The sequence below is a fragment of the Dendrobium catenatum genome, unplaced genomic scaffold, assembly GCF_001605985.2.
Source record: "Dendrobium catenatum unplaced genomic scaffold, ASM160598v2 fragScaff_scaffold_621, whole genome shotgun sequence".
Taxonomy (NCBI): Eukaryota; Viridiplantae; Streptophyta; class Magnoliopsida; order Asparagales; family Orchidaceae; genus Dendrobium; species Dendrobium catenatum.
The window spans coordinates 6,243,170-6,264,771 of NW_021319083.1; the positions used below are offsets into that span (position 1 = coordinate 6,243,170).

At 32.1% G+C, this 21,602-nt stretch overlaps 2 protein-coding genes across 3 annotated transcripts in view; both read left to right on the forward strand.

The window, feature by feature from the left end:
* The window catches only part of LOC110093057, a 26,451-nt gene that overhangs the window by 1,027 nt on the left and 3,822 nt on the right, over positions 1 to 21,602 (forward strand). The window lies entirely within an intron of this gene.
* On the forward strand, positions 914 to 6,963 carry LOC110093046 (villin-5). 2 transcript variants are annotated; one of them, XM_020817796.2, is made up of 13 exons: positions 914 to 1,178; positions 1,901 to 1,969; positions 2,093 to 2,161; positions 2,279 to 2,416; positions 2,823 to 2,951; positions 4,030 to 4,177; positions 4,295 to 4,305; positions 4,462 to 4,602; positions 4,732 to 4,857; positions 5,544 to 5,609; positions 5,747 to 6,056; positions 6,146 to 6,345; positions 6,427 to 6,963. In XM_020817796.2, the coding sequence occupies exons 1-13, from the start codon at positions 1,119 to 1,121 to the stop codon at positions 6,538 to 6,540; spliced, it is 1,581 nt and encodes a 526-aa protein (XP_020673455.1). In that variant the 5' UTR covers positions 914 to 1,118; the 3' UTR covers positions 6,541 to 6,963. The 2 variants fall into 2 exon arrangements, with proteins under 2 accessions (XP_020673455.1, XP_020673456.1); XM_020817797.2 differs by having other exon boundaries at positions 6,158 to 6,345.

Genomic DNA, 21,602 nt, shown 5'->3' on the forward strand with positions numbered 1-21,602 from the left:
TACTCTGCTTCGTCTCTCTCTCTGTTCGACTCTTTCACGGTTCTGGAAGAGCGAGAGAGTTCGAATGCTTGGGGGGCTCAGTCAGTTTTTAGGTGAGGTATATATAACAAACTCCCTGTGTGCAGTTTTGAAAACGAACGAATGTGTTGTTTGGAAAAGCTTGGCTAGTTACGCGAGTTAGAGCTGGCTGAAAGTTTAGGGGATGTTTGGCAACAAGTGGCATTTATTAAATACTGTAAATCCGGATTTAATAAATCTTGAAAAGGTTAGATCTTAAAAATTGTTTGGTATGTCAAATGATAAATCCGGTAAAATTCTTAAAAACTGTTTGGTAATATATTTCAAGATTTATGACAGTTAGGAATTTAATATTGATGGAGATATTTCTGTAATCAAATTCATTGTATAAAACATAATACCACCCATTTGAGTTTATACAATATTAATGTAATTTTCAAAATAGAGGAAATGATAAAGTAATATTTGCCAAAAAGAAAGAATAAGTCATAATTAAGAGCAAGCTTCAATTCACTGGTTGACTTCATATACATATAATGTTGAAATAAATTTTCTCACGCCGATCGACTTCATGACTCATTGTCGCTCACCGATTCAAAGTTCTTTGCCAAACCCGGTGTTAAACGTTCGCTTCATTTTGAATTAATTTACTCTAACTATTGTACTACCAAAGAATAATTTGTCGCGTTAATATAGCAAACATCATATGATAATGAAATACTTTAACTAGCCTAATATAGTGATTTTTGCAAATTAAATTAAATAATAATGCTTAAGGTAATCTAAAAATAATTAATTTACCACACATTCATGTTAAGAAGAGATGCTAACAATGAAAATTCAATATATTTAACTTTTCTGATTTTCAATTTTTTGTAACATGCACGAGATTGTTTCCAATCTGGTGCAAGCATCTCCTTGCATCACACCCAAAAAAATAAGGAAAATTTCTTGCGGAAAAAAAAAATGTAAAAAACTTGCGGATTGTGATCTATACAACAAAGGAAAAACGTTCACTACTTGTCGCTTGAGTCGAACGCAGCGAAGCAGATTAACGAAGAGGAAAAGAATTCGCGAGGTTGAGGCGGCTGGGAAGATGAATGTCTCCGTTTGTTTGTAAAAATAGGGTGAAATTGAAGTTAACGACACGGGCGCCGCGAGTAAGATTTCTGCTCGGACTTAAATCCTGTTAAATCCGCCTACCCGAGGGATTTAATAAATCCCTGATTTAAGCCGTAAATCTGTAAATCCGGGATTTAACGCGCGCACAAAACTGTATGGCTAGATTTAGCGTAAATCCGACTTAAATCCCGCTGTAAATCCGATGCCAAACAGCCCCTAGAGTGCAACATCTGATAATGACACTCACCTTAAATAATTGTGATAAGGCTAATGATGATGATCATATGAAGCATGAAACTTTAATTTTATTTTTGTTTTTTGCTTTTGGTTTCATTGGATTGATCGAATAAAAGATTAATTAAGTTTTCAACTTCCGAATCCAAAATCCGATCCTGTTTAAGCTTTGAATGTAATATTTCATTCTAATCAGTCTTTTTCTTTCTTTCTTTCTTTCTTTTTTTTTTTGGCGTCTAAAATTAATGTAAAGCTGCTGGCTTTCTGGCCGTAAAAAGCCAAGACAGGGAACTGCACTTAGCTTAGTCTGATAACTAAGAGAGGTATCGTTTGTATTACAATCATCATAGGCATCTGTTTGAGACTTATATACATTTTCTTCTAAATTTTGATCTGTCTTCTGGTTAACAATGTTCTCTGTGAAAGAAATCCGATGCGTTGAAATCTAAAGCAGAAGTTTAAGGTGGTGTAGAGTTTTATTAGCAAAATTATGATCCTTGTTTGTGGTTACTATGATTGAATGCAGGAAGAAAGGGCTGATGCTATTTCAATAGCTTATAAGATGGCTCTATCTTGTAAGTCTCGGGCAGTTCAGGTAATATTCAGTTTATATGCTTTACTTATAATATATAACCAATTATATGTGATTAAGTTTTCATTAATTACTTTCCCCCTTTATACGATATGCTGCATTTTAAAAGCTACTTTTAATTCACAGGTTCATATATTTGAAGGAAGGGAACCTCTCCAATTCTGTGCCATCTTCCAGAGATTTATAGTGTTGAAGGTATGTCTGAAGAGATGGATATCTTTGAGGCAAGAAAAACCTCATATTTTTGTCATATACATTGTTTTTATTAGTTAATTTGAGAAATAAAAGTTTTTTTTTTTTGTTCCTGCACAGGGTGGCTATAGCTCTGGGTATAAGAAATTCATTTCAGAGGGAAACATTGTTGATGATTCGTATAAAGAAGATGGAACTGCTCTTTTTCGCGTTCAAGGTTTGGGACCAGATATTATGCAAGCCATCCAAGTTGATGCGGTAAATATTGTTAGAATGTGAATTTCTATCTCTGATTTCCTTGAGTTGTACTTAGAATCATTTTTATTAAGTTTTTTTTCTTATTTAAGTGGACTTGATTTGTTTTGAACTGTGCAACATTATCTAAGTAACTACATGACTTTTTATCACTGTAGAGTATTTGTCATAATTGCTTGTTTATCATGGTTTTATATCAATAGATCTTAAGAGCATTTTGGACTTTTGATCGGATAGAGTAAAATACTAAGATATGTTCTTTAAACTAGTTATTATCTCACTGCATGTTGATTCTATTAAATCGTCTGATTTGCATAGTAATAAGAAGGCGTCTAAGTAATTTATCTAGGTAAACTTTAATATTTGGATGAATATAATCACATTAATTCCTTTTTTTTTTTCTGTTCAGGTGGCATCTTCTTTGAATTCATTATACTGTTTCATACTCCAGGCTTGTAATGCCCTTTACACATGGGCTGGAAACCTTACTACCTCAGAGGATCATGAACTTCTGGAAAGGCAACTAGATCTGATAAAGGTATGCAATCATCCTATCCTGATTAAATCTGAACAAAGGAGTGGTTAGTTCAGATGTTAGAGGCTGCAAGCTACATCTGTTTTTGGTCATTGAAAATCCTAATATTGTTTGCATTGCGCTTGTTATGGCATGATACTTATGGATCACATCCTAATGAACGAGCAACATGAACTGCCACTTCTATTACATAGTTAAAATGAAATGGTCTTAATATGCTTCAATCAAGTGGGCATGCTTATTTCGTGAACTCCTGCCAATGTATATTGCGGGGAGGGTTTTTGCAAGTAATTTTAGCCTTAAACACTGCCGTTGTTAGGTCCCAAGTCCTGAATGAGAAAAGTGGAGGGTTGCGTTAGGTAGTCGATAGCCAGCGTAAAACTTATCGAGTAATCACGACATGAATCTTTTAAGAGAAAAATGATTTATGTAGCCAACCCCACGTAGTGAGACAAAGGCTTGATGTTGTTGTTTGTTGTTGTATTATATAGAGGTTGTTTCCATGACTGTTAGGTCACAATGGAGACAACTAACCACTGTTATATGCATGCTCTCTAAATACGCTTCAACCAAGTGCTCATCTCAATTATACTTCTTCATAATCCATTTTTTGCAATTAAAACATTTCTTCTTTTTCTTTCTGAAAAAAAAGAAATAAGACAACCGAATGCCTTTAGTTTATTTTATGTAAAAAAAAAAAGGAAAAATTAATCATTATATATGGCATTTCCTAGTGCTTTTGAACCATAGGTGATAGTGTTTCAAAGATGCCAACACATTGGTGGCATAAGATTAGATAAATGACCAAATTGGTCCTTGGACTATTTGGAGTTTTCTTATCCTCCAATTCGGCCCTCCCTCATCTTATCAAAATTTGACTCTTTTGGCCCTTCAACATGACTTTTGTTCCCTTGACTCTTTCGATAATTTAGAGAATTGGAGAAATTCCTGCTGTAATAAGTGGTGTGATCATACCTTACAAGTCCTCCAAGTGTTGTTGATGCAGTTTCAACTGATGTGCATATCATGCATATTTTTAGTCAACTGATGTTAAATTTGATGATCATATTTATTTTGACAGCCAAATTTGCAGTACAAGCCTCTGAAAGAAGGAGCAGAAACGGAGCAATTTTGGGATTTACTTGGGGGTAAAAGAGAACACCCCAATGAAAAAATTGCAAAACAACCCGCAAGTGATCCTCACCTTTTCTTTTGCTCCTATTCTCAAGGTGGTGGTTGAAAATTTAAATGCCTTCTTTCTTTTCTTTTCCCTGTCTATACTATTTATGTTGTTATGCATGTGGCTAATTTCTGTTTTCTTGCTCTATGTTCTTGGTTGTGTGTAGGCACATTGAAGGTTTGTTCTGTGGGAGCTCTACAAATTTGACATCTTGATATGAATCTTCATCACAACATAATTAGTGCTTTAATTACATAAATTACTTTGGTAGATTTTCAACTACTAACTCGTTTTAAGATTTTAACTTTTAACCATAGCAATAATATTTTTTAGGTCAATGAAGTTTTCAACTTTAGTCAAGATGATTTGATGACAGAAGATATCTACATTTTGGACTGTCAATCAGACATCTTCGTCTGGGTTGGGCAGCAGGTGGATTCCAAGAGTAAATTGGAGGCTTTAAACATAGGAAAGGTAGAGATGGTTAGGAATGTGCAAATTGTGAAAATTTATTTGTTGCTAAGTTTTGTGTTGATTTCTTAGATCTTTTTGCCGTTTGTCCTCTTGTTTCTTATGGTTTCTTTGTTTTTTTAATTGCATCAGAAATTTCTTGAACGTGATTTCCTTATGGAGAAGTTATCTCGAAAAACTCCAATATTTATTGTTACAGAGGGAAGTGAACCTCAATATTTCACTCGCTTTTTCAGTTGGGACTCTTCCAAGTCAGCAGTAAGCATTTGTATTGAATCTTATATGTTGGTGATTAGTTCGTTGAATTCTTTTTTGGGCAATTTTTTAAACTAAGTATCGTTATTAACATACTCATTCTCCACTCATCTGGCATCTTTTTAGTCTTCAAAATAGTATTAAAAAGTTTAGTAAGCCATGAAATTCCTTCATCTCCTAAGCGATTAACCAACATAAAAAAAAAAAAAAATTAAACTTGCCAAAGCTCCCGTTTAACGAGCGACTTCCTATTTGACTTACCCCCATTATCCCATGATGACTCAGCTAGCCGTTATATGCTGGACAAGCATACGAGTAACGAGAAAAACTATTGCCCGTAAGTCGCCCATTAAACGGGCGACTTACCCTTGTTAATTTAAAAAAAAAAAACAAAATTTTGTTGTATGAGTACTAGTTGATGCAGTTTTTTCGGAGTTGTATTATCAAGTCAAATATTGCAAAGTTGTTTGTATGACACGAGAAAAGCTTCTTCCCTTTCTTTATGAATTGCTATGTATGACACGGATAATTTTCCTGCATTTTACCCCATCTAAGATTCGAACTGAAATTTTTTGTTTGTTGGAACTTCTGTAGATTTCTTATAGAACTGATAGTAAGAATCAAAACTATATTAAAATATTTCTAGTTAGTTTCTTGTTGTAGGTCTTGACATTTGTTTGTAATTACAGGTGCATGGTAATTCATATCAAAGGAAGCTTGCCATAGTAAAACATGGAGTCACTCCAGTAATAACTGTAAGATCATTTCTTGTCTTTGCCTATGAAGCTATTAAAATTTTCAGTTAAATTACTTATTTTTGTTATCTGTTCCTCATAATTTGTAGGAATCGTTTCATAACTTGTTAATCTTACATGTAACCTTCTATTTTTAGAAATCCAAGCGGCTTTTACCAACGTACAGTGGAAGGTCAATTTTAACGGACAAATCTCCACGTTCCCGAAGTGTTTCCAGCACCGCAGACAGACATCGTCCAAGAGGAAGATCTCCTGCCTTCAATGCAATAGCTTCTACGTTTGAGAATCTGAACTCCAGAAATTTCTCAACTCCTCCAGTTGTTGGAAAAATTTATCCAAAATCTTCACTATCAGATACAAAGACAGCTCCTCGTTCTGCAGCAATAGCTGCACTAACTTCTTCTTTTGAATCGGCAGCACAATCATCTGGGCAACCATTATCTAGAGGTATAGATATGACCAAAATTTTCAGTTTCATAATGATTTTTTTTTTTTTTTTCATTTTTTGAATTGTAACAATGAATTTACACGTGAAGTGAGGCTTCCAGTTAGAACTACTAAAGCAGAGTCCACAGACAATGGAAGCGCATTGAGTGGCCGAATTGGAAATCTCACCATAAGCGAAGATCCAAAAGAGGAAGTCAATGATGAAGAAGATCTTCCTACTTACCCTTATGAATGCTTAATAACATCATCCACAGACCCTGTTACAGATATCGATGTAACCAAACGAGAAGTAAGCCACTGAAAATTACCATAAATTTTTCTCCTTTTTTTTTCAGGAAGATTGAAAAACTTTGTAATGTGGCATATTCAGGCATATCTATCTTCTATTGAGTTTAAAGCGAAGTTCAATATGAGCAAAAGTGCTTTCTACAAGCTACCAAAGTGGAAGCAGAACAAGCTGAAAACAGCTCTTAAGTTGTTCTGATAGAACTGCTTGCTTTTCTCTGCTTGCTCAACATTGAAAAGCTCTGAGGAGATGAGAAGGCTGCTTATGCAGCTGGGAAAGCCAAGCACAAACTTTTTCACCGATGCAAGATGGTGGAAATTTGGTGATCATTGAGGAATTTTGTAGATGAAGTAATTCAATCTCAACAGAGCTTATCTTTTTGGCTCTCTTTGATTTGATGTTCTCTGTGTAGACCATTTTATCAGCCATTTCAAATTTTTAATTGTATAGTTTCAGGATAGTTTCACAGTTTTTTGGGTAGGTAGTTTAATTGCAATTATTTTTACTTGAGAAAAGTAATATTTTACTATGTAATATTTGTGCAATGTAATTAAGGAATCAAGAGCTTGTATGGAGGCATGGAGTTGCTCTTGGCGAGCAATGAAAAATTTACTTTCTTTTTCTTGTGCTTTTGGATTTTATGTTGATTTTTAGTGACTGATTGGTAGCATATGAAAAGTTGTGGAATTTGAGCTTCTTTTGAGACGATTTTTTTAGTGCTTTTTAAACTAGGTTTTTAGTATAAAATTTTTTTGAACTAGAAATATTTGTGCTAAAAAACTTATTTGAAAAGCATTAAGAAAGCCTCCCCAAACGAAACCTAAGATAGTTTTTTTACTATGTTCTAGTATAAAAACTTATTAAAAAGGGTGAAGGAATAGTTGCCTAAAAGTATCCCAAACTAAGCCTTAGTAGTTTATGATCAAGAAGTCTCTTATACTTGTACATCTCTCTCTCTCTCTCTCTCTCTCTCTCTCTCTCTCTCTCTCTCTTAAACATTTTTAATTAAAAATCTTTTCTATATGAGCAACTAAGGCTTTATTTGGAATAACTTTTTAAGATTTCAAAAGCACTTTTCTAGTATAAAAATTTCTAATTAAAAAAACTTTTGTACTAAAAAATTATTTTAAAAAGCAAAAAAAAAGTTGTACCAAATGAAGTCTAAATCATAATTAAAAAATGAACATCAACTAAAAGAAATATTATCAAATAGTCTGTTTTGTAAGGACTTCTCTAACTGATAATTTCTGCACTCTCCAAAATAAACTTCCTCCAAATTTTCATAAACTTTGATTAGCATTAGGAAGAGAAACAAGATCTTAGAGAAACATTTTTAAATAGCATAACATATTATTTGATATCAAAATAAAGCTCAAAATAAGTAATTTTGAAATGTAAAATTTTTTGCATGTCATTATTATTGTTCAACTACATAGCATAAGTCCTCTCAATTATTTTCTAGCCTTCGTTCATCAAGACGCTCTCTGTGAGGAACTCATATTTAACTTTAAAATCATTTAGAATACTTCGATAAAATTTATAAGATGATAGACAAAAATACAAATATAATAAATGTTGATAATAATTAAATAAGAAATTGGCTAAAACAAATAATCACTATCCTCAAATATATAAAATAAAAATATCTATTTAACAGCCTAATTCTTAGCCCATCATGTGAAGCAACATCATGAGCATCCTATTCAAATGAAATCACTCTAAAAGAGCTTAAAGCTCAAATTGATGCTCCAATAATGAATTCTTACAAATTTTCTTCAAAAGAAACAATATTTGTTAGTGTAGGTTGAGACTCTTTCCAATTATGCAAACAACAAAGATTGTAACTCTACTAACCTAACTTCTTCCTTCTCAAATTTCTCTCATTTTGTTTGAAAGGAGGGAACTCCAAGAGTCATGTAATATAAGAGGATGATATGCATTATGAATTGAATTATTGCTCCTCTCTTTTGCTTGTGGCTCGGGACTTCAAGTGTGCATTTTCTTTGATAAAATAAGATGGTTAGTATTTAATTTTAAGCATGATTGTTTTTTTTCTATCTTAAACACCTATTTTTAATCATTCTAACAGTTCCCTCCACATCTTGAGCTTTGTCCAATATTAATTGTAACGCAACCCAAGCCTCACGACCTTGCCATAACTTAACTTGTACTCTCAATTAATCATGCAAGACTAAGGTTTAGTCTTGTTCCCTACTCTTCGATACCTACACTCCACAAAATATAACCATATACTCCATAAGTATATCCTGATTTGACCCTCCACAAGTATTTCCAACTATTTTCATCAGTAGAATCTTATTCTCTAAAATAATCTTTCAAATCAACCCAAACTTATCTAATATGGAATAATATTGACATTCCTAACACTATACACCTATAAACCCCCACCATTCCACTTAAAACTCTAAATATTAAACCAACAACAAACAACAATAACATCAAGCCTTTATCCCACAACGTGGGATCGGCTACATGAATCTTTTTTCTCCATTGTGTCCTATTAAAAGTCAAATTCTCGTTTAAATCTAATAAAGAAAGGTCATTCCTAATATTTTCTAACCAAGTCTTTTTAGGTTTACCCCTACCTTTCTTAACATAAGTCAAATCTAATACCTCTAATCTCCTAACCGGGTCATCGGAAGGCCGCCGTTTTATGTGACCAAACCATCTAAGGAGAATCTCTCTAATCTTATCTTCTACTGGAGTTACTCCAACCTTTTCACGTATATGCTCATTTCGTATCTTATCTCTAAGGGTAAAGCCACTCATCCACCTGAGCATCCTCATCTCTGCCACACTTAACTTAATAATATGCTTCTCTTTTAATGGCCAACATTCGGCACCATAAAGCATTGCAGGCCTCACTACCATCTTATAGAATTTTCCCTTAAGTTTGATGGGTACATTTCTATCACATAATAAGCCTGATGCATTCCTCCACTTCAAATCCAACTTGAATTCTGCTGATAATATCCTCATCTATTTCACCATCACTCTGAACAATAGATCCAAGATATCTAAAATGTGTACTATTATTAAACCAAATATACAAAATCTTTTCTATACATTAATCTCATTAAAATGTTATCATCCACCACATTAATTAAAGCTATTGATTACAACTGTATATTTTCTTATATACTTGACTACAACCATTTATAATGTGTTAGAAACTTATGCACTCATTTGTATTACTTTACTTACATTGAGCATAACATATCTTCTATAATTAATTATAGATTAGCATGCATATTTAGTTTTTGTATTTAATTCTTAGATGTTTAAATTTTGTTAGTACATTAATTGTAGAGTTTGAATTTATGAATTTTGAAAGAAGCCCGAGAAAATGATAGTTTTTTGATGATATATCAGCTTTTCCCCCTATTTTCATACGTAGAAGCTCCAGTAGTCTAAAAATGTGTGTTACCGCTTGATTCAAAACATGAAAATGGCTCGAACTTTCTGCTTCCAAATGCTAGTTTGTCTTCTCCATTGCCTCTTGAAACATGATTTAATACCTTTGGAATATTTAATTTAAGAAAAACCGCACTCAAATTTATATATATGAGTGGTTAATGATATCAGAATAAAATAAGTACCACAGTATTTGTATAATTTTTTTATGCATTCTTTTACATTTGCATTAACCTAAGATTTTTTGTTCAAATGTTAAGAGATTATCACATAAATAAAAGGATAAAAATGTTATATAATATAGTAATATTAAAGAGATGTCATGACAGACTTTGGCCTTCCGCAGTACTACGTCCAGACCTTTATTTTTTTACTTAATTTTTAGTGGGCCCAACCTTTTTTTTTAAGAACTGTCTCAAGCGACTTTATAGTTTATAGAAGAGGGAAAAATTATTAGGTGTGAAGTGCGCACCTTCCACAAAATCATTGGGTACATAACGGTATCCGGCGGTACCGAGTGCCGGTACATAGTTTGTGGCAACTTTATTGATGCTTTTTTAGGCGATTTTTTATTACAAAAATATATTAAACTAAAATTTTTTGTATTAATTTTTAAAAATTGTTTTAGAAATTAAGCAAAAAGGAAACTTTCTCAAACAAAATAATAATATTGAATGGTAGCTGTCGGCAAAAACTTCTATGTTGTATAAGTCAATGGATTACAACTTATTGAAATCTTGTTAGTTGATTAGTGGGGTGGAACACTGATGCATGCCACTTGTTTGTCTTTGATTTTTAAGTAGGCATGTAAAGAGAATTTGTTTGGAAATGTGGGGCTGCTTTGGACAATTATTTTTGCAAAAGGGAACATGAAAAAAGTAGAAGGATATGTAATTATTGGTTAAATAATTTGTACCAAGGCCTAAGGTTTGAGTCATTTTACGATTTACTATTTATCCTTTGCTTGAGAAAAAGAAAAGACAAATATTTTAAATAAAATCGTTTAAAATTGATCCTTTGCTCATCCTACCCGACTCGCCCACCCGCACGTCCTAATTATATTTTATTTTATTTGATGAATTATATAGTTTGATTAAATTTTTGGTAAGCATGTGTTTAGGCTCATAAACTTAGGAGTTGATTTTGAGATTATTTGAATTTGATTTTAGATAAATTTTTGATGGGGATGGTGCAGTTTGATTAGGCAAACCTAATGATACTAAAAATGATATGGTTCAAAGTTTTCAAAAGCATAATTGGAAACATTTAAAGATCATTTCACCGGGCTTAGCTGGATTAGTGGGAGAGCATAGTTGAAAACCTCCGAACTCATGTTTGATTCCCCTCTCATGCGGCACGACCTCTTAAGTGGGGAGAAATCGATTGCGGGTCATGCACCTGTGGGGCAGGTTGCTGGTAGGCTCGTCGAGGGATTAGTTACACTGTCAACTGCCTCCTATTGGGGTGACAGCAAGTAGATATCCCGTTCAAAAAAAAAAACTTTTAAAGATCATTTAAGGAGTTTGATGATGCAAATATAGCATAATCAAAGAGATTATGTTTGTCCAACTAATTTAGTTTTAAGATTTTAGACAATATCGGTGACCGCATGTAATAATTTCTCAATCCATAGTGCAGCTCCAACGACTTCCCCTTGGACGAACATCTCACCCGCTTGGCTTCATGTCCATCAATGAATTTATTATTCTGTGTGGAGTATGGAGGGCATCCGGAGACCAATAAAAATGTGTCACGTCACCCAATTGCTGGGTACCCAGTGCTTAACCGGACGGTTCTCCTATTCGATGTCCATACAGAAGAAAAGCTCCCATCAATGACTGAGGGATAATATAAGAAATCTTGATAAATAAAGGTAGAAGAGAAAAATAAAATAAAAGAAAAACAAGTTTATTTATATATGATAAAAAAATAATCTCAATATTTTGATTAAAATTTTAATCTTAATGAGACTGAATATTTAATAACACATAATAAATTCTCTACATCTATGCTAACCCGCTACCATAGTTACCTATTGCCATCACCACGGATCAACACTTGCTGCTATCCACTGTCGCCATCATAATCGCCTTTGCCACCTCTATCACCACAATCAACCACTAATCACCACCAGCCATAGTAGGCACTAACCGCGACTATAAGTCCATCACCAACCACTCTCATCAGGCTTAACTTTGAATTCAATTTTACATAAAATCAAATATAAAAAAAATAATAATAATGTTTAGTGACACAGACTATTAAATATGTTTAGTGCAATCAGCACTTGGAGAGGATCAAATAAAATAGAAGAGAAATCAATATTTAATGATGAGTTTCTAAGCCAAGTTCAGTGAATCGGAGCAGGTTCTTTTCAAGCATCATTAGAAAACTGAAATGAACAAAATAGATTAATGAAGGAAAACGCTACAGTTGAAGAAGAAGAAGAAGGATAAGGACAATTAAGAAGAAAGAATGATGAAGCTTTTGCAGAATCAAGCAAAGCAGAAAGCTATGGAACGCTATATATAGTAATTCAGAATTGCTAGATTTCAAATAGAGCATCATTGGATGATGGATTATGCTGTGATAAAGTAGTTTAAAGGTTCTTAATTAGCAGCATTAGAATAGCAGGAAATTAATAAATTATTGAAAGTAGGGACTGCGCATGGCTACTGGATTTGACCTTACATGCATGGTGGCTAATGGCTATGGATATCATTCAGATTTTCTTTGGGATACAAATTTTTTTTTTTTAATTAATAAAACTCTGTTTTATAAAGCAATAAAAAAGCTGTTTCAAATGAAAGCTTAGGCTTCGTTTGGGGCGGTTTTTTTATTGCTTTCTAAAACAAAGTTTTAGTACAAAATTAAAAAAATTTATACTAAAACTCCATTTTAGAAAGCAATAAAAAAGCCGTCCCAAACCAAGCCTTAGGCTTCGTTTGGGTCTACTTTCTTGTTGCTTCTTAAAGCAACTTTTTAGTATATATAAAAATTTTAATTTTTGTATTAAAAAACTGCTTTAAGAAGCAACCAAAAAGTTGTCCCAAACGAAACCTTAGCCTTCATATTAGCTGGATGTAAAGTGTTCAAAAGGGATAAAAATTTTACTAATCATCCTCAAATTTTTTTCTCTCATCATCTTTATCCGGTTAGGGATGCGCCATTGTTAAAAAAATTATTAGGTGCAGTGTTCGAATGCATTTGGAGGTCAATTCGGATGCGTCATGTCATCCAATGCACAGTGCATGGCGCCTCTGAATGCGTTCGACGTGGCCCGTTTAGATTAGCCTCCAGACACGTCCGAACACTGCACAGAATAATCTCTCTTGCTGGTTGGTGTCCTTCCTGATGCAAAACACATGGCATCTTGATGAAATTTTTTTAAAAAAATTTGTAGCCGTTGACTATATGGCAAGCACATCCATTACAACCGACATGCTATAAAAATAGGATAAATAGCAAGAGGGCTTGGTCATACCAGTTTGTTGCATTATTAACGTTAGATGGATGGACAAAATTTAATTATCTTGAGTTCTTGGCATTGTAAAGTGCCCGATTGTCAAGCATGTATGACGCATGGATAAATTAATTATATAATATTTAAATTTTAGGATATATATATATATTATATAGGATTTGTTTGATATTTTGATATGCTAAAAAAGAAATATATTATAAAATAAATATAGTGTAAAGTAAATATTTTTAGGCTACTTGGTTTTCTATAAAAATAGTATAAGAGATTTTTTTTTCCTATTTGATTGGGTATATATATATTACGAGCGAGTAATTTCTGAGTTTAGATAAATAATTTTTGTGTCGGAGAGAGTATAACTTGTTAAGCGTTGGCACAAATACACTTTGTGAGTTTGACATAAGCTTAACGAGTTTATTGCCTTTACTCTTCTTAATTTTTCGAGTTTCTTTAAACCAAGTAGACGTTGCTCGAACCAAACTCTTGAGCTATATTCAGATACACTAGCCGTTTCGTTGAATCCACAATCCTTTGTTTTTTGTCCTTGTTCATTGGAAGAGATCAGATGGTGCTAGCATATCATATAATTGACTTAGATCCGACCTTCACCACCAATATTTGAATTGACCCTTACAGCCCACTCAATACTATTAGGTGCAAGTATCAAAGATCTTATCCTAAAGGGGACGACACATCTATCCAGTTAAGACCGCCACTCAATATTCAAGATCTAATTCCTTTGAGTTTCATCTGACGAACTCATATTATAACTTGAGCTGATTCAAAATATAATACGAAAATAAAATTTATTTAAAATCGTTTATTACATATCAATTTAAATTTTTTTATTTTATTCAAAATTAAATTTTAATTAGTTGAGTTTTTTTCTGGCTTAAAAATAATTTATTCAGCTCACTTTTATTGATTGTGATTGGCAAAAAAAAAATAATAATTTAAGGAATCTGACAAATTAAATTGAGTAGAGGATACATAGAAAATGAGGACTTTACAATTAGGCTGACGACAATTCCACTGACCGATGACATTTGTTAGGTGCTCGCCAATAGGACAACTTGTGAAATTTTTGGCGTTTAGTAAATATTGCATAGAACCCCCAATAAATTTAGAAATATTTATTTCCATGCACATAAATTTGCTCTATATATAATATCTAAATTTTAATATTTATTTATGTAGCATTTAAAATTTTAAATTACCTCAAAAAAATTTATAATTTATTTCTTTTAAATATAAAATATCTTTTAATGCATATGTTTTATGTAATTGAAATAGTAAAATATTGCGTAAGTAAATATTAAAATTTAAATATTGAATGTATAAATATAAAACAATTAAATAAATTTAAGATAAACATATCTTTCATCTGCTATTTACATGTGAATTTTATAAGAAAAAGAAGCTGGATGTTAAATTACTTATTATTTTAGATTATCTTATATAAATTCCAAATATCATCAACTAGGTCCTTTTGAGAGAGAAATAAAAGTGAGAGACATAATCAACCATCGAGTTATCAGGTTGTGCAACAAATCTAAGTCAATAGGTACCAAGTGTCATAAATTATTATGTTTTTTTATTTATTTTATAGCATTACTCTACAACCTTCATATCACTATAAATAAAGGACGAAGAAGAAAATATTGAATCTTTTTTGCATTTTCTATAAAAACTGAAGTTAGCAGATCATTTTCTACATATTTTCCACTTCTTTTCATTTTCATATGGGTTCTTAGTTAGTACACCCCTAAAGCTCACTTGCTAGTAAGGCCAGGTATCACCCACATAATATTGATTTTATGTGAAATTTGATTTTGTCGATCAATTAGGTTGTGTGGTTGTCCCATATCCAAACATTGTTGGTCGAGCTTATGAGAGAGGGCATGGGGCAGTGCTCCCTCTGCTTGGGGTTCAAGGGCCCTTGCCACCGAAAAAAAAAAAATTCTCCGTGCAAGCATCTTTGTGGTATATACTAGAACCTTGCATTGCTCGATCTAGACTTAGGCTGGAGATAGAGAGTGAAACGTCGTGGTGCTCCAAACCCCGACATTGAGATGTTATAGGTTGCAACACCAATGCACTACAGTTTGGACTCAAAGATAGGGAGTGGAGCGACACAACGCTCCAAACACTAGCATTGTGATATAACAAATCGGGCTGAGGAGTTTTCTTCCCTCTTTTTTCTTGTTGCACTTGAAGGGATGCATTCTTTGGTGTATTGAAAGCGTGTCCTTGTACAGTCTAAGTGTAGAATGAAGAGAGACAATACTAGTGTGATTAGATAGATTTGTACAATTTCTTCCAATTTTCATAATAAATTTCTTAATTGGCGTGGTCTGGCATTGTAGCTCTCTCCAGGTTTCAAGTTTTTCCATGTTAAATCCCAGTATTCATTTCCATTGTCTTCTTTTCTTGTTTGTTTCGCTGCGTACTTTTCTTACTAAAACAAATAATTTTGAATCAAACATTAATTATGATATCAAATATATATTTTCTACTTTACATGATAAAAATTAAAATATTGATTGATAGTTATTTTACAAATCAACTTTAACTAAAAATATTATAGCCAAAAGACCAAAATGGTACTAATTGGCCATCTCAAATAAAACTTTGTATAGTTGCATTTATCATTACTTCAAGCAAATAAGCATAAACTCCCATGTCTTCATTGTATTAATTAATTATGAATAAATTGGCCATTCACTTTTGTCTATTATGACTCCACTTCACCTTCTCACATGTTAAATGACTAAGTTGATGGAGACAAAGAGAAAACCTAACCAAAGAAATTTCAACAGTTAATGTACTCAAGATGCATGCACACAGTGTCACTATTATTAGATTACTATTTTAGTCTTAGCTCTTTTGTTTCTTTTATATATTTCATTTATTAAAAATAAAATACAAAATAAATTACTGGTAAATAAATTAATATGAGATCATTTAAAAATAATAAAATGTTTTTATTAATCAAAATTTCGCATTATTTATTGTCAATAGTCCAAATTTAACCACAACATTGCACCGACTATAATATGATGGTGTTTAACAAAAATAATAAAGAATTATTTAATATAAGAAATTGATAAATAATTTTTAAATATTTTTTTACATAAAATCCTGGATGTAATATAATTTAAGTGCATTTAATATTAATATTTTTTAGACGAACAGGCTTGTGAGATAATGAGTCAGGTTATAACTGCCTCAAATTTGACTCATTAGCTCATCGAAATTGGCTCACGATCATTTATCGATTCAAGTCCCTGCCCCTATTTTTACCCATTTAATAAATTAATAAAAATTACTCATCTTATCTTAATCTGTTGATTGAGAGCTCTGGCTAGTAAATAAAAGGTTGAGCTTGAAATTTATGTATATGATATATGTTAAGATGGGGATATTATTAGCATAAAATTGGATGGTTGAAGTGGAGGAATGCATCGGGCTTGTTGTGCGATAGAAAAGTATCCCTCAAACTTAAAGGTAAATTCTATAAGATAGTGGTAAGACATGCAATGCTTTATGGTGTCGAATGTTGGCTATTAAAAGATATACTAAGTTAAGTGTTGCAGAGATGAGATTGCTTAGGTGGATGAGTGTCTTTACTCTTAGAGATAGGATGCGAAATGATCGAGCATATACGTGAAAAGGTTGGAGTAGCTACAGTGGAAGATAAGATTAGAGAGTGTCGCCTTAGATGGCTTGGTCACATTAAACGGAGGCCTTCTGGTGACCCGATTAGGAAAGCAGAGATATTAAATTTGACTTATGTTAAGAAAGGTAGAGATAGACCTAAAAAGATTTGGTTAGAAATAATTTTTCTTTATAGATTTAAATGAGAATTTGACTTTTAACAATGACGAAAAAGGATTCATGTAGCAGACCCCACGTAGTAGGACAAAGGCTTGATGTTGTTGTAGTAGTCGTTGATATGTGTTAAGACTCAAATAATTAAAAAAAAAATAAATTAATGATTTATTGTACTTTTTTACTTTTAACCGCTTCCTCCGGTTTTCTAACCAATCAGCTCGCGTGACATATATTTGTCACGCAGAACCTCTGCGTCCACGTGCCGGTTTGACCATCTGCTCCCCCTTCAAACATGTGAAACATGTAGGTGAGCGGTGCGCTACCGAGAAAACAGGGAAAATTTGTTTTACTTTTATTTTTGACCGAGTCAGTGCTCGGAGGGGCTTCAACAAATCAATGAGCCATCTCCTCTTAAATTATTAAAAAAAAAAAAAAAAAGTAAAACTAAAAGTAAATTAATATAAATTAGGCCCCGATTTTGAAGAGATTATTACATATAAAATTTGGATGTAGAATTACATCTTAATTTTCTTATATATACACTATATATATTTATATATAATATATAAAAATGTATGTACATACGTATGTATAATTGTATATATAATATATACACATATTTTTATATATTGTATACAAATGTACACAGTGTATATACAAGAGAGTTCGGACGTAGCTCTATATCCGGATTTCACATGTATTTTTTAAAAAATTTATAAAACTAAAAGTAAATTTTTATTTTTATTTTTAGATGTGTTCTTTGAGTCATAATTTCACATTTATATTTTAAAAATATTTTTTTTAAAAAAATAAACAATAAAAATGCTCTCTTAAACATGCATTTTTTTTATTACTAAAATTTTAGCACAAAAATAAAGAAAAAACTTTTCCAAATAAAATCTTAAGAATTTTAAAAAAAATGTATTATTGTTTTAAAATTAAAATTTATCTATTTTATGATAGATAAAAATTCAACTAATTTAATTGGTAAAAAATTTTAAATGATTATTTTTTATTTTTCTAAAAGAGGTGAAATTTGATTAAGAAATTAGCTCTTACTTTGTATCATATCATGTCATGAGGATTTCTTGTTTGCTTACTTTATTTTTTCTTTATATCATGAAATTAATCTTATGGCTCCTATAGCAATAGAGAAAATTAAGGTGGTATTTTCTACATCATCTTACATTTGACTTTTTTCAAAAAATCTGGGATATAGTTGGTACTTCATTCTGCAAAGTAATTTTGTACTATTTTTCTACTAATAAAATGCCTAAGGCTGCAAAAGCTTCTGCTATTATTCTTATTCCTAAGTGCACTCATGCCTCTTTGATTATAGATTTGAGACTTATTTCAGTATGCAATATTTTTTATAAAGCTGTTGCTAAAATATTGGCTAATATGATGAAAATTGTAATGCATTATATTATTCATTCTAGTAAATATTGGTTTAACAAAAAGAGAGTTTATACGGATAATATTTTATTAGCCTTAGAATTATTAGGAGATTTAAATTATGCTAAAGCCAAATATTTATGTGAAAAACTTGATGTTCATAAGGCTTTTGATATTACTTTTAAAGATTTTCTTTTATTAAGAATAGCTCAAAAAGGTTTTACAGATCATTTTATTTCTTGGATAAAATGTTGTATTCAAGAGATTTTCTTTTCTATAGTCATTAATGATTTTTAGAAGGTTTTTTTTTTTTTTACCTCTTCTTCTAGCCTTCGACAAGGTTGTTCATTATCTCCTTACTTATTTTGTATTGTTATTGATGTTTTATCCAACTTGATGGATGATAAGTCTTCTATCCCTCATTTTGAGGGTATGGCATCTGAAGATATTTATATTTCTCATTTACTTTATGAGGATGATGTTTTGGTGTTTAATTTATAAAGCAGTTGTTTCTAATGTCGATAAATTAAAAGAAATTTTGGATTATTTCGCTAGCTATTACGGTCTATTTGTTAATCATAATAAAGTACGGTTATATTTTTTAAAGATTCTATTAAGGCTAGTCGTATTGGTCAAGTTTTAAATATCTCTAATTCTTAGATGATTATGAAGTATTTGGGCTTTCTTATTTCTTTTAAAGGCTTAAGGGATTTGATTTTCATCATTTGCTTAATAAAGTTAATAATTTAGTTTTTGGATGGAAGGTTAAGATTCTCTCATTTGTGAGGTGTCTTCTATTTCTTAATGTTTCGATTACTAATTACATTTTTTATTGGATTAAAGGTACGATCTTACCCAAGTCTTGTCTTAAATTTATTAGGAAAAGCTGCTCGAATTTTCTATTTCATGATGATGTTAATGCTAAGAAAATGCATATCATGGCTTGGAAAGATGTTTGCAAGCCTAAATGTTTTGGAGATTTAGGCATTCTATACCTAAATGCTTTAGTTTTTTTTCTTTTGGTTGTTCTATTATTTCTAGAATATTAAATGATGATGATATGCTGGCCGACTGGGTTAAGAATAAATATAATTCTCTTTGGAAGCCTCCTCCTTCTAAGGCTTCGATTTTTTGGAAGCATCTTTGTAATTTAGATGTGTCTATGAAGTATAAAATCTTTTATTATTACTGCTAACAACTCTCTTTAATTTTATTGGGACCCTTGGTGTGGTGGTCAGTCTCTACATGATTTACTCTCTTATGGTAACTCTTCCTAGCACTCAGTTTATTTGAAACAAGTTATATTTGGTGATAAATGGATTTGCATGATTTTATTAATCGTATGATCATTTCTATAAATATTGTTAATATTCTTATTCATATTTCTTCTATCTCCTGCATAGCCTAGAATGGGGATCTGTTACCTAAATTTAAAGGATTTCAAATTGATTATTATAATGGTTTTACTAGATTTGATTGATGTTCTTATGTCTGACATAAGAGATTTGCATTGCAGTATTCTTGCTTTTTCTGGATGGCTATTTTAAAGGGGTTTAAAACTTCAGATATTATGCATAATAGGAATATTAATGTTTCTTTAGGCTGTATTTTCTGTGATTATCCTGTGGAATCTCATAATCGTTTATTATTTTAGTGTGATTTTTCATTTTTTATTCTGTCAAAGTTGTTTCCCTACATTCGACATTTCATTCTTAAGCTTACTCTTTTGCAATGCTTAGATTTTATTTAAAAAGGTTCCAAATTAAGGATGTTAAAAATATATATTTCATGATGGTTTGTTGCTCGGTTTATTTTTTATGGAGAGAAAGGAATATCGGGAAGTTTGCATTTGATTTACAGTCATATTTTTCAGGCTTTGTTTTGGTAAGATTTCTTGTTGAAAATCATTTTTGGAGGTTAAGAGTTTTTTGTCTTAAGTTTGTTGTGTGGTTTTTTTTTCCTTGTTGAAAATCATTCATAGTTGATCTGGTTATTTTTCTCATGCAACCAAGGTCTGGATTTTTTTTTTCTGCTGTCGGTTTTCTATTGGATCAGCAACCAGTTTGGACTTGATGGCCTAATCTTTAAAAAATATGGCTCCTTAATTATAATTTTAGATATTGTGGTTGATCATGCTTGGAGTTCGGATTTGCTGGTGCCTTTGATTTCTAAGCTTTGATGCAACTACGAGGGAAAATTATTCCGTTCGGTGTCCGGATTCGTCCGGACATCAATTCAGACACGTCACGTCACCTAGATACATCCAGGGTCCAGTGTAGGTGACATGGCGTGTCTGGATTGGTGTCCGGACGGTCCTGTCACCGGACGTAATAATTCGCCCTTTATGAGATCGTGAATGTCAACATGGAAGAGCAAGTTGGTAGGTAGCTTTGGCTCGTTTGATGGCTAGCTTGCTGGAGTTTAATTTGTTCTAAGGATTTCAGTTAGTCTGATGACGAGTTTTCAAGTCTGGTCACAAATGAATTCTGTTATAGAATTGGATGTCGGTGTTGTTGATTGGATTTGCTTTGCTGTTCGTGGCTTAGTATATTGTTTGAAGAATGATCGTAAAGGATTTTGGTTTATTTGTTCTATTTGAAGACCAATCTTTCAGTCTTCTTTTGTCTTTGCTTAGGCTAAGCTTTTTCTTGTATTAGGTTAGCTTTATTTTTTTTTAGTTCTTTGTTGACAGGATTTTTAACTTTTTGCTTTATTTTTCTTAACTTTCTTGTAATCTTTTTTCTCTATATTAATGAAAATTGGGCATGATTACTGTTGCGGGCTAGAAAATACGCAGCGATAGATGTTTAATTCTGCGTCTTAGCGTTGAACGGATAACTAGCTCACACACAGAGAACACAAGATTTTTAACGTGGAAAACCCTTGAAAAGGGAAAAACCACGGGGCCTAGCCCAATTGAAAATGATTCCACTAGAACTTTGAGTCGGTTACAAATGGTTGAATCACTTTCAGGGGTGTTCAGATTAAACCTGGTTACTATCAAAAAGGAGTCGGGTGTTAGACCCAGTATCACTTGGAAGATCGGATGTCGATAGTCCGGGCGTGAGCTGAGCGTGGGGTCTGAATATCGGGCCTTGAGTGACGTCGGGTCTTC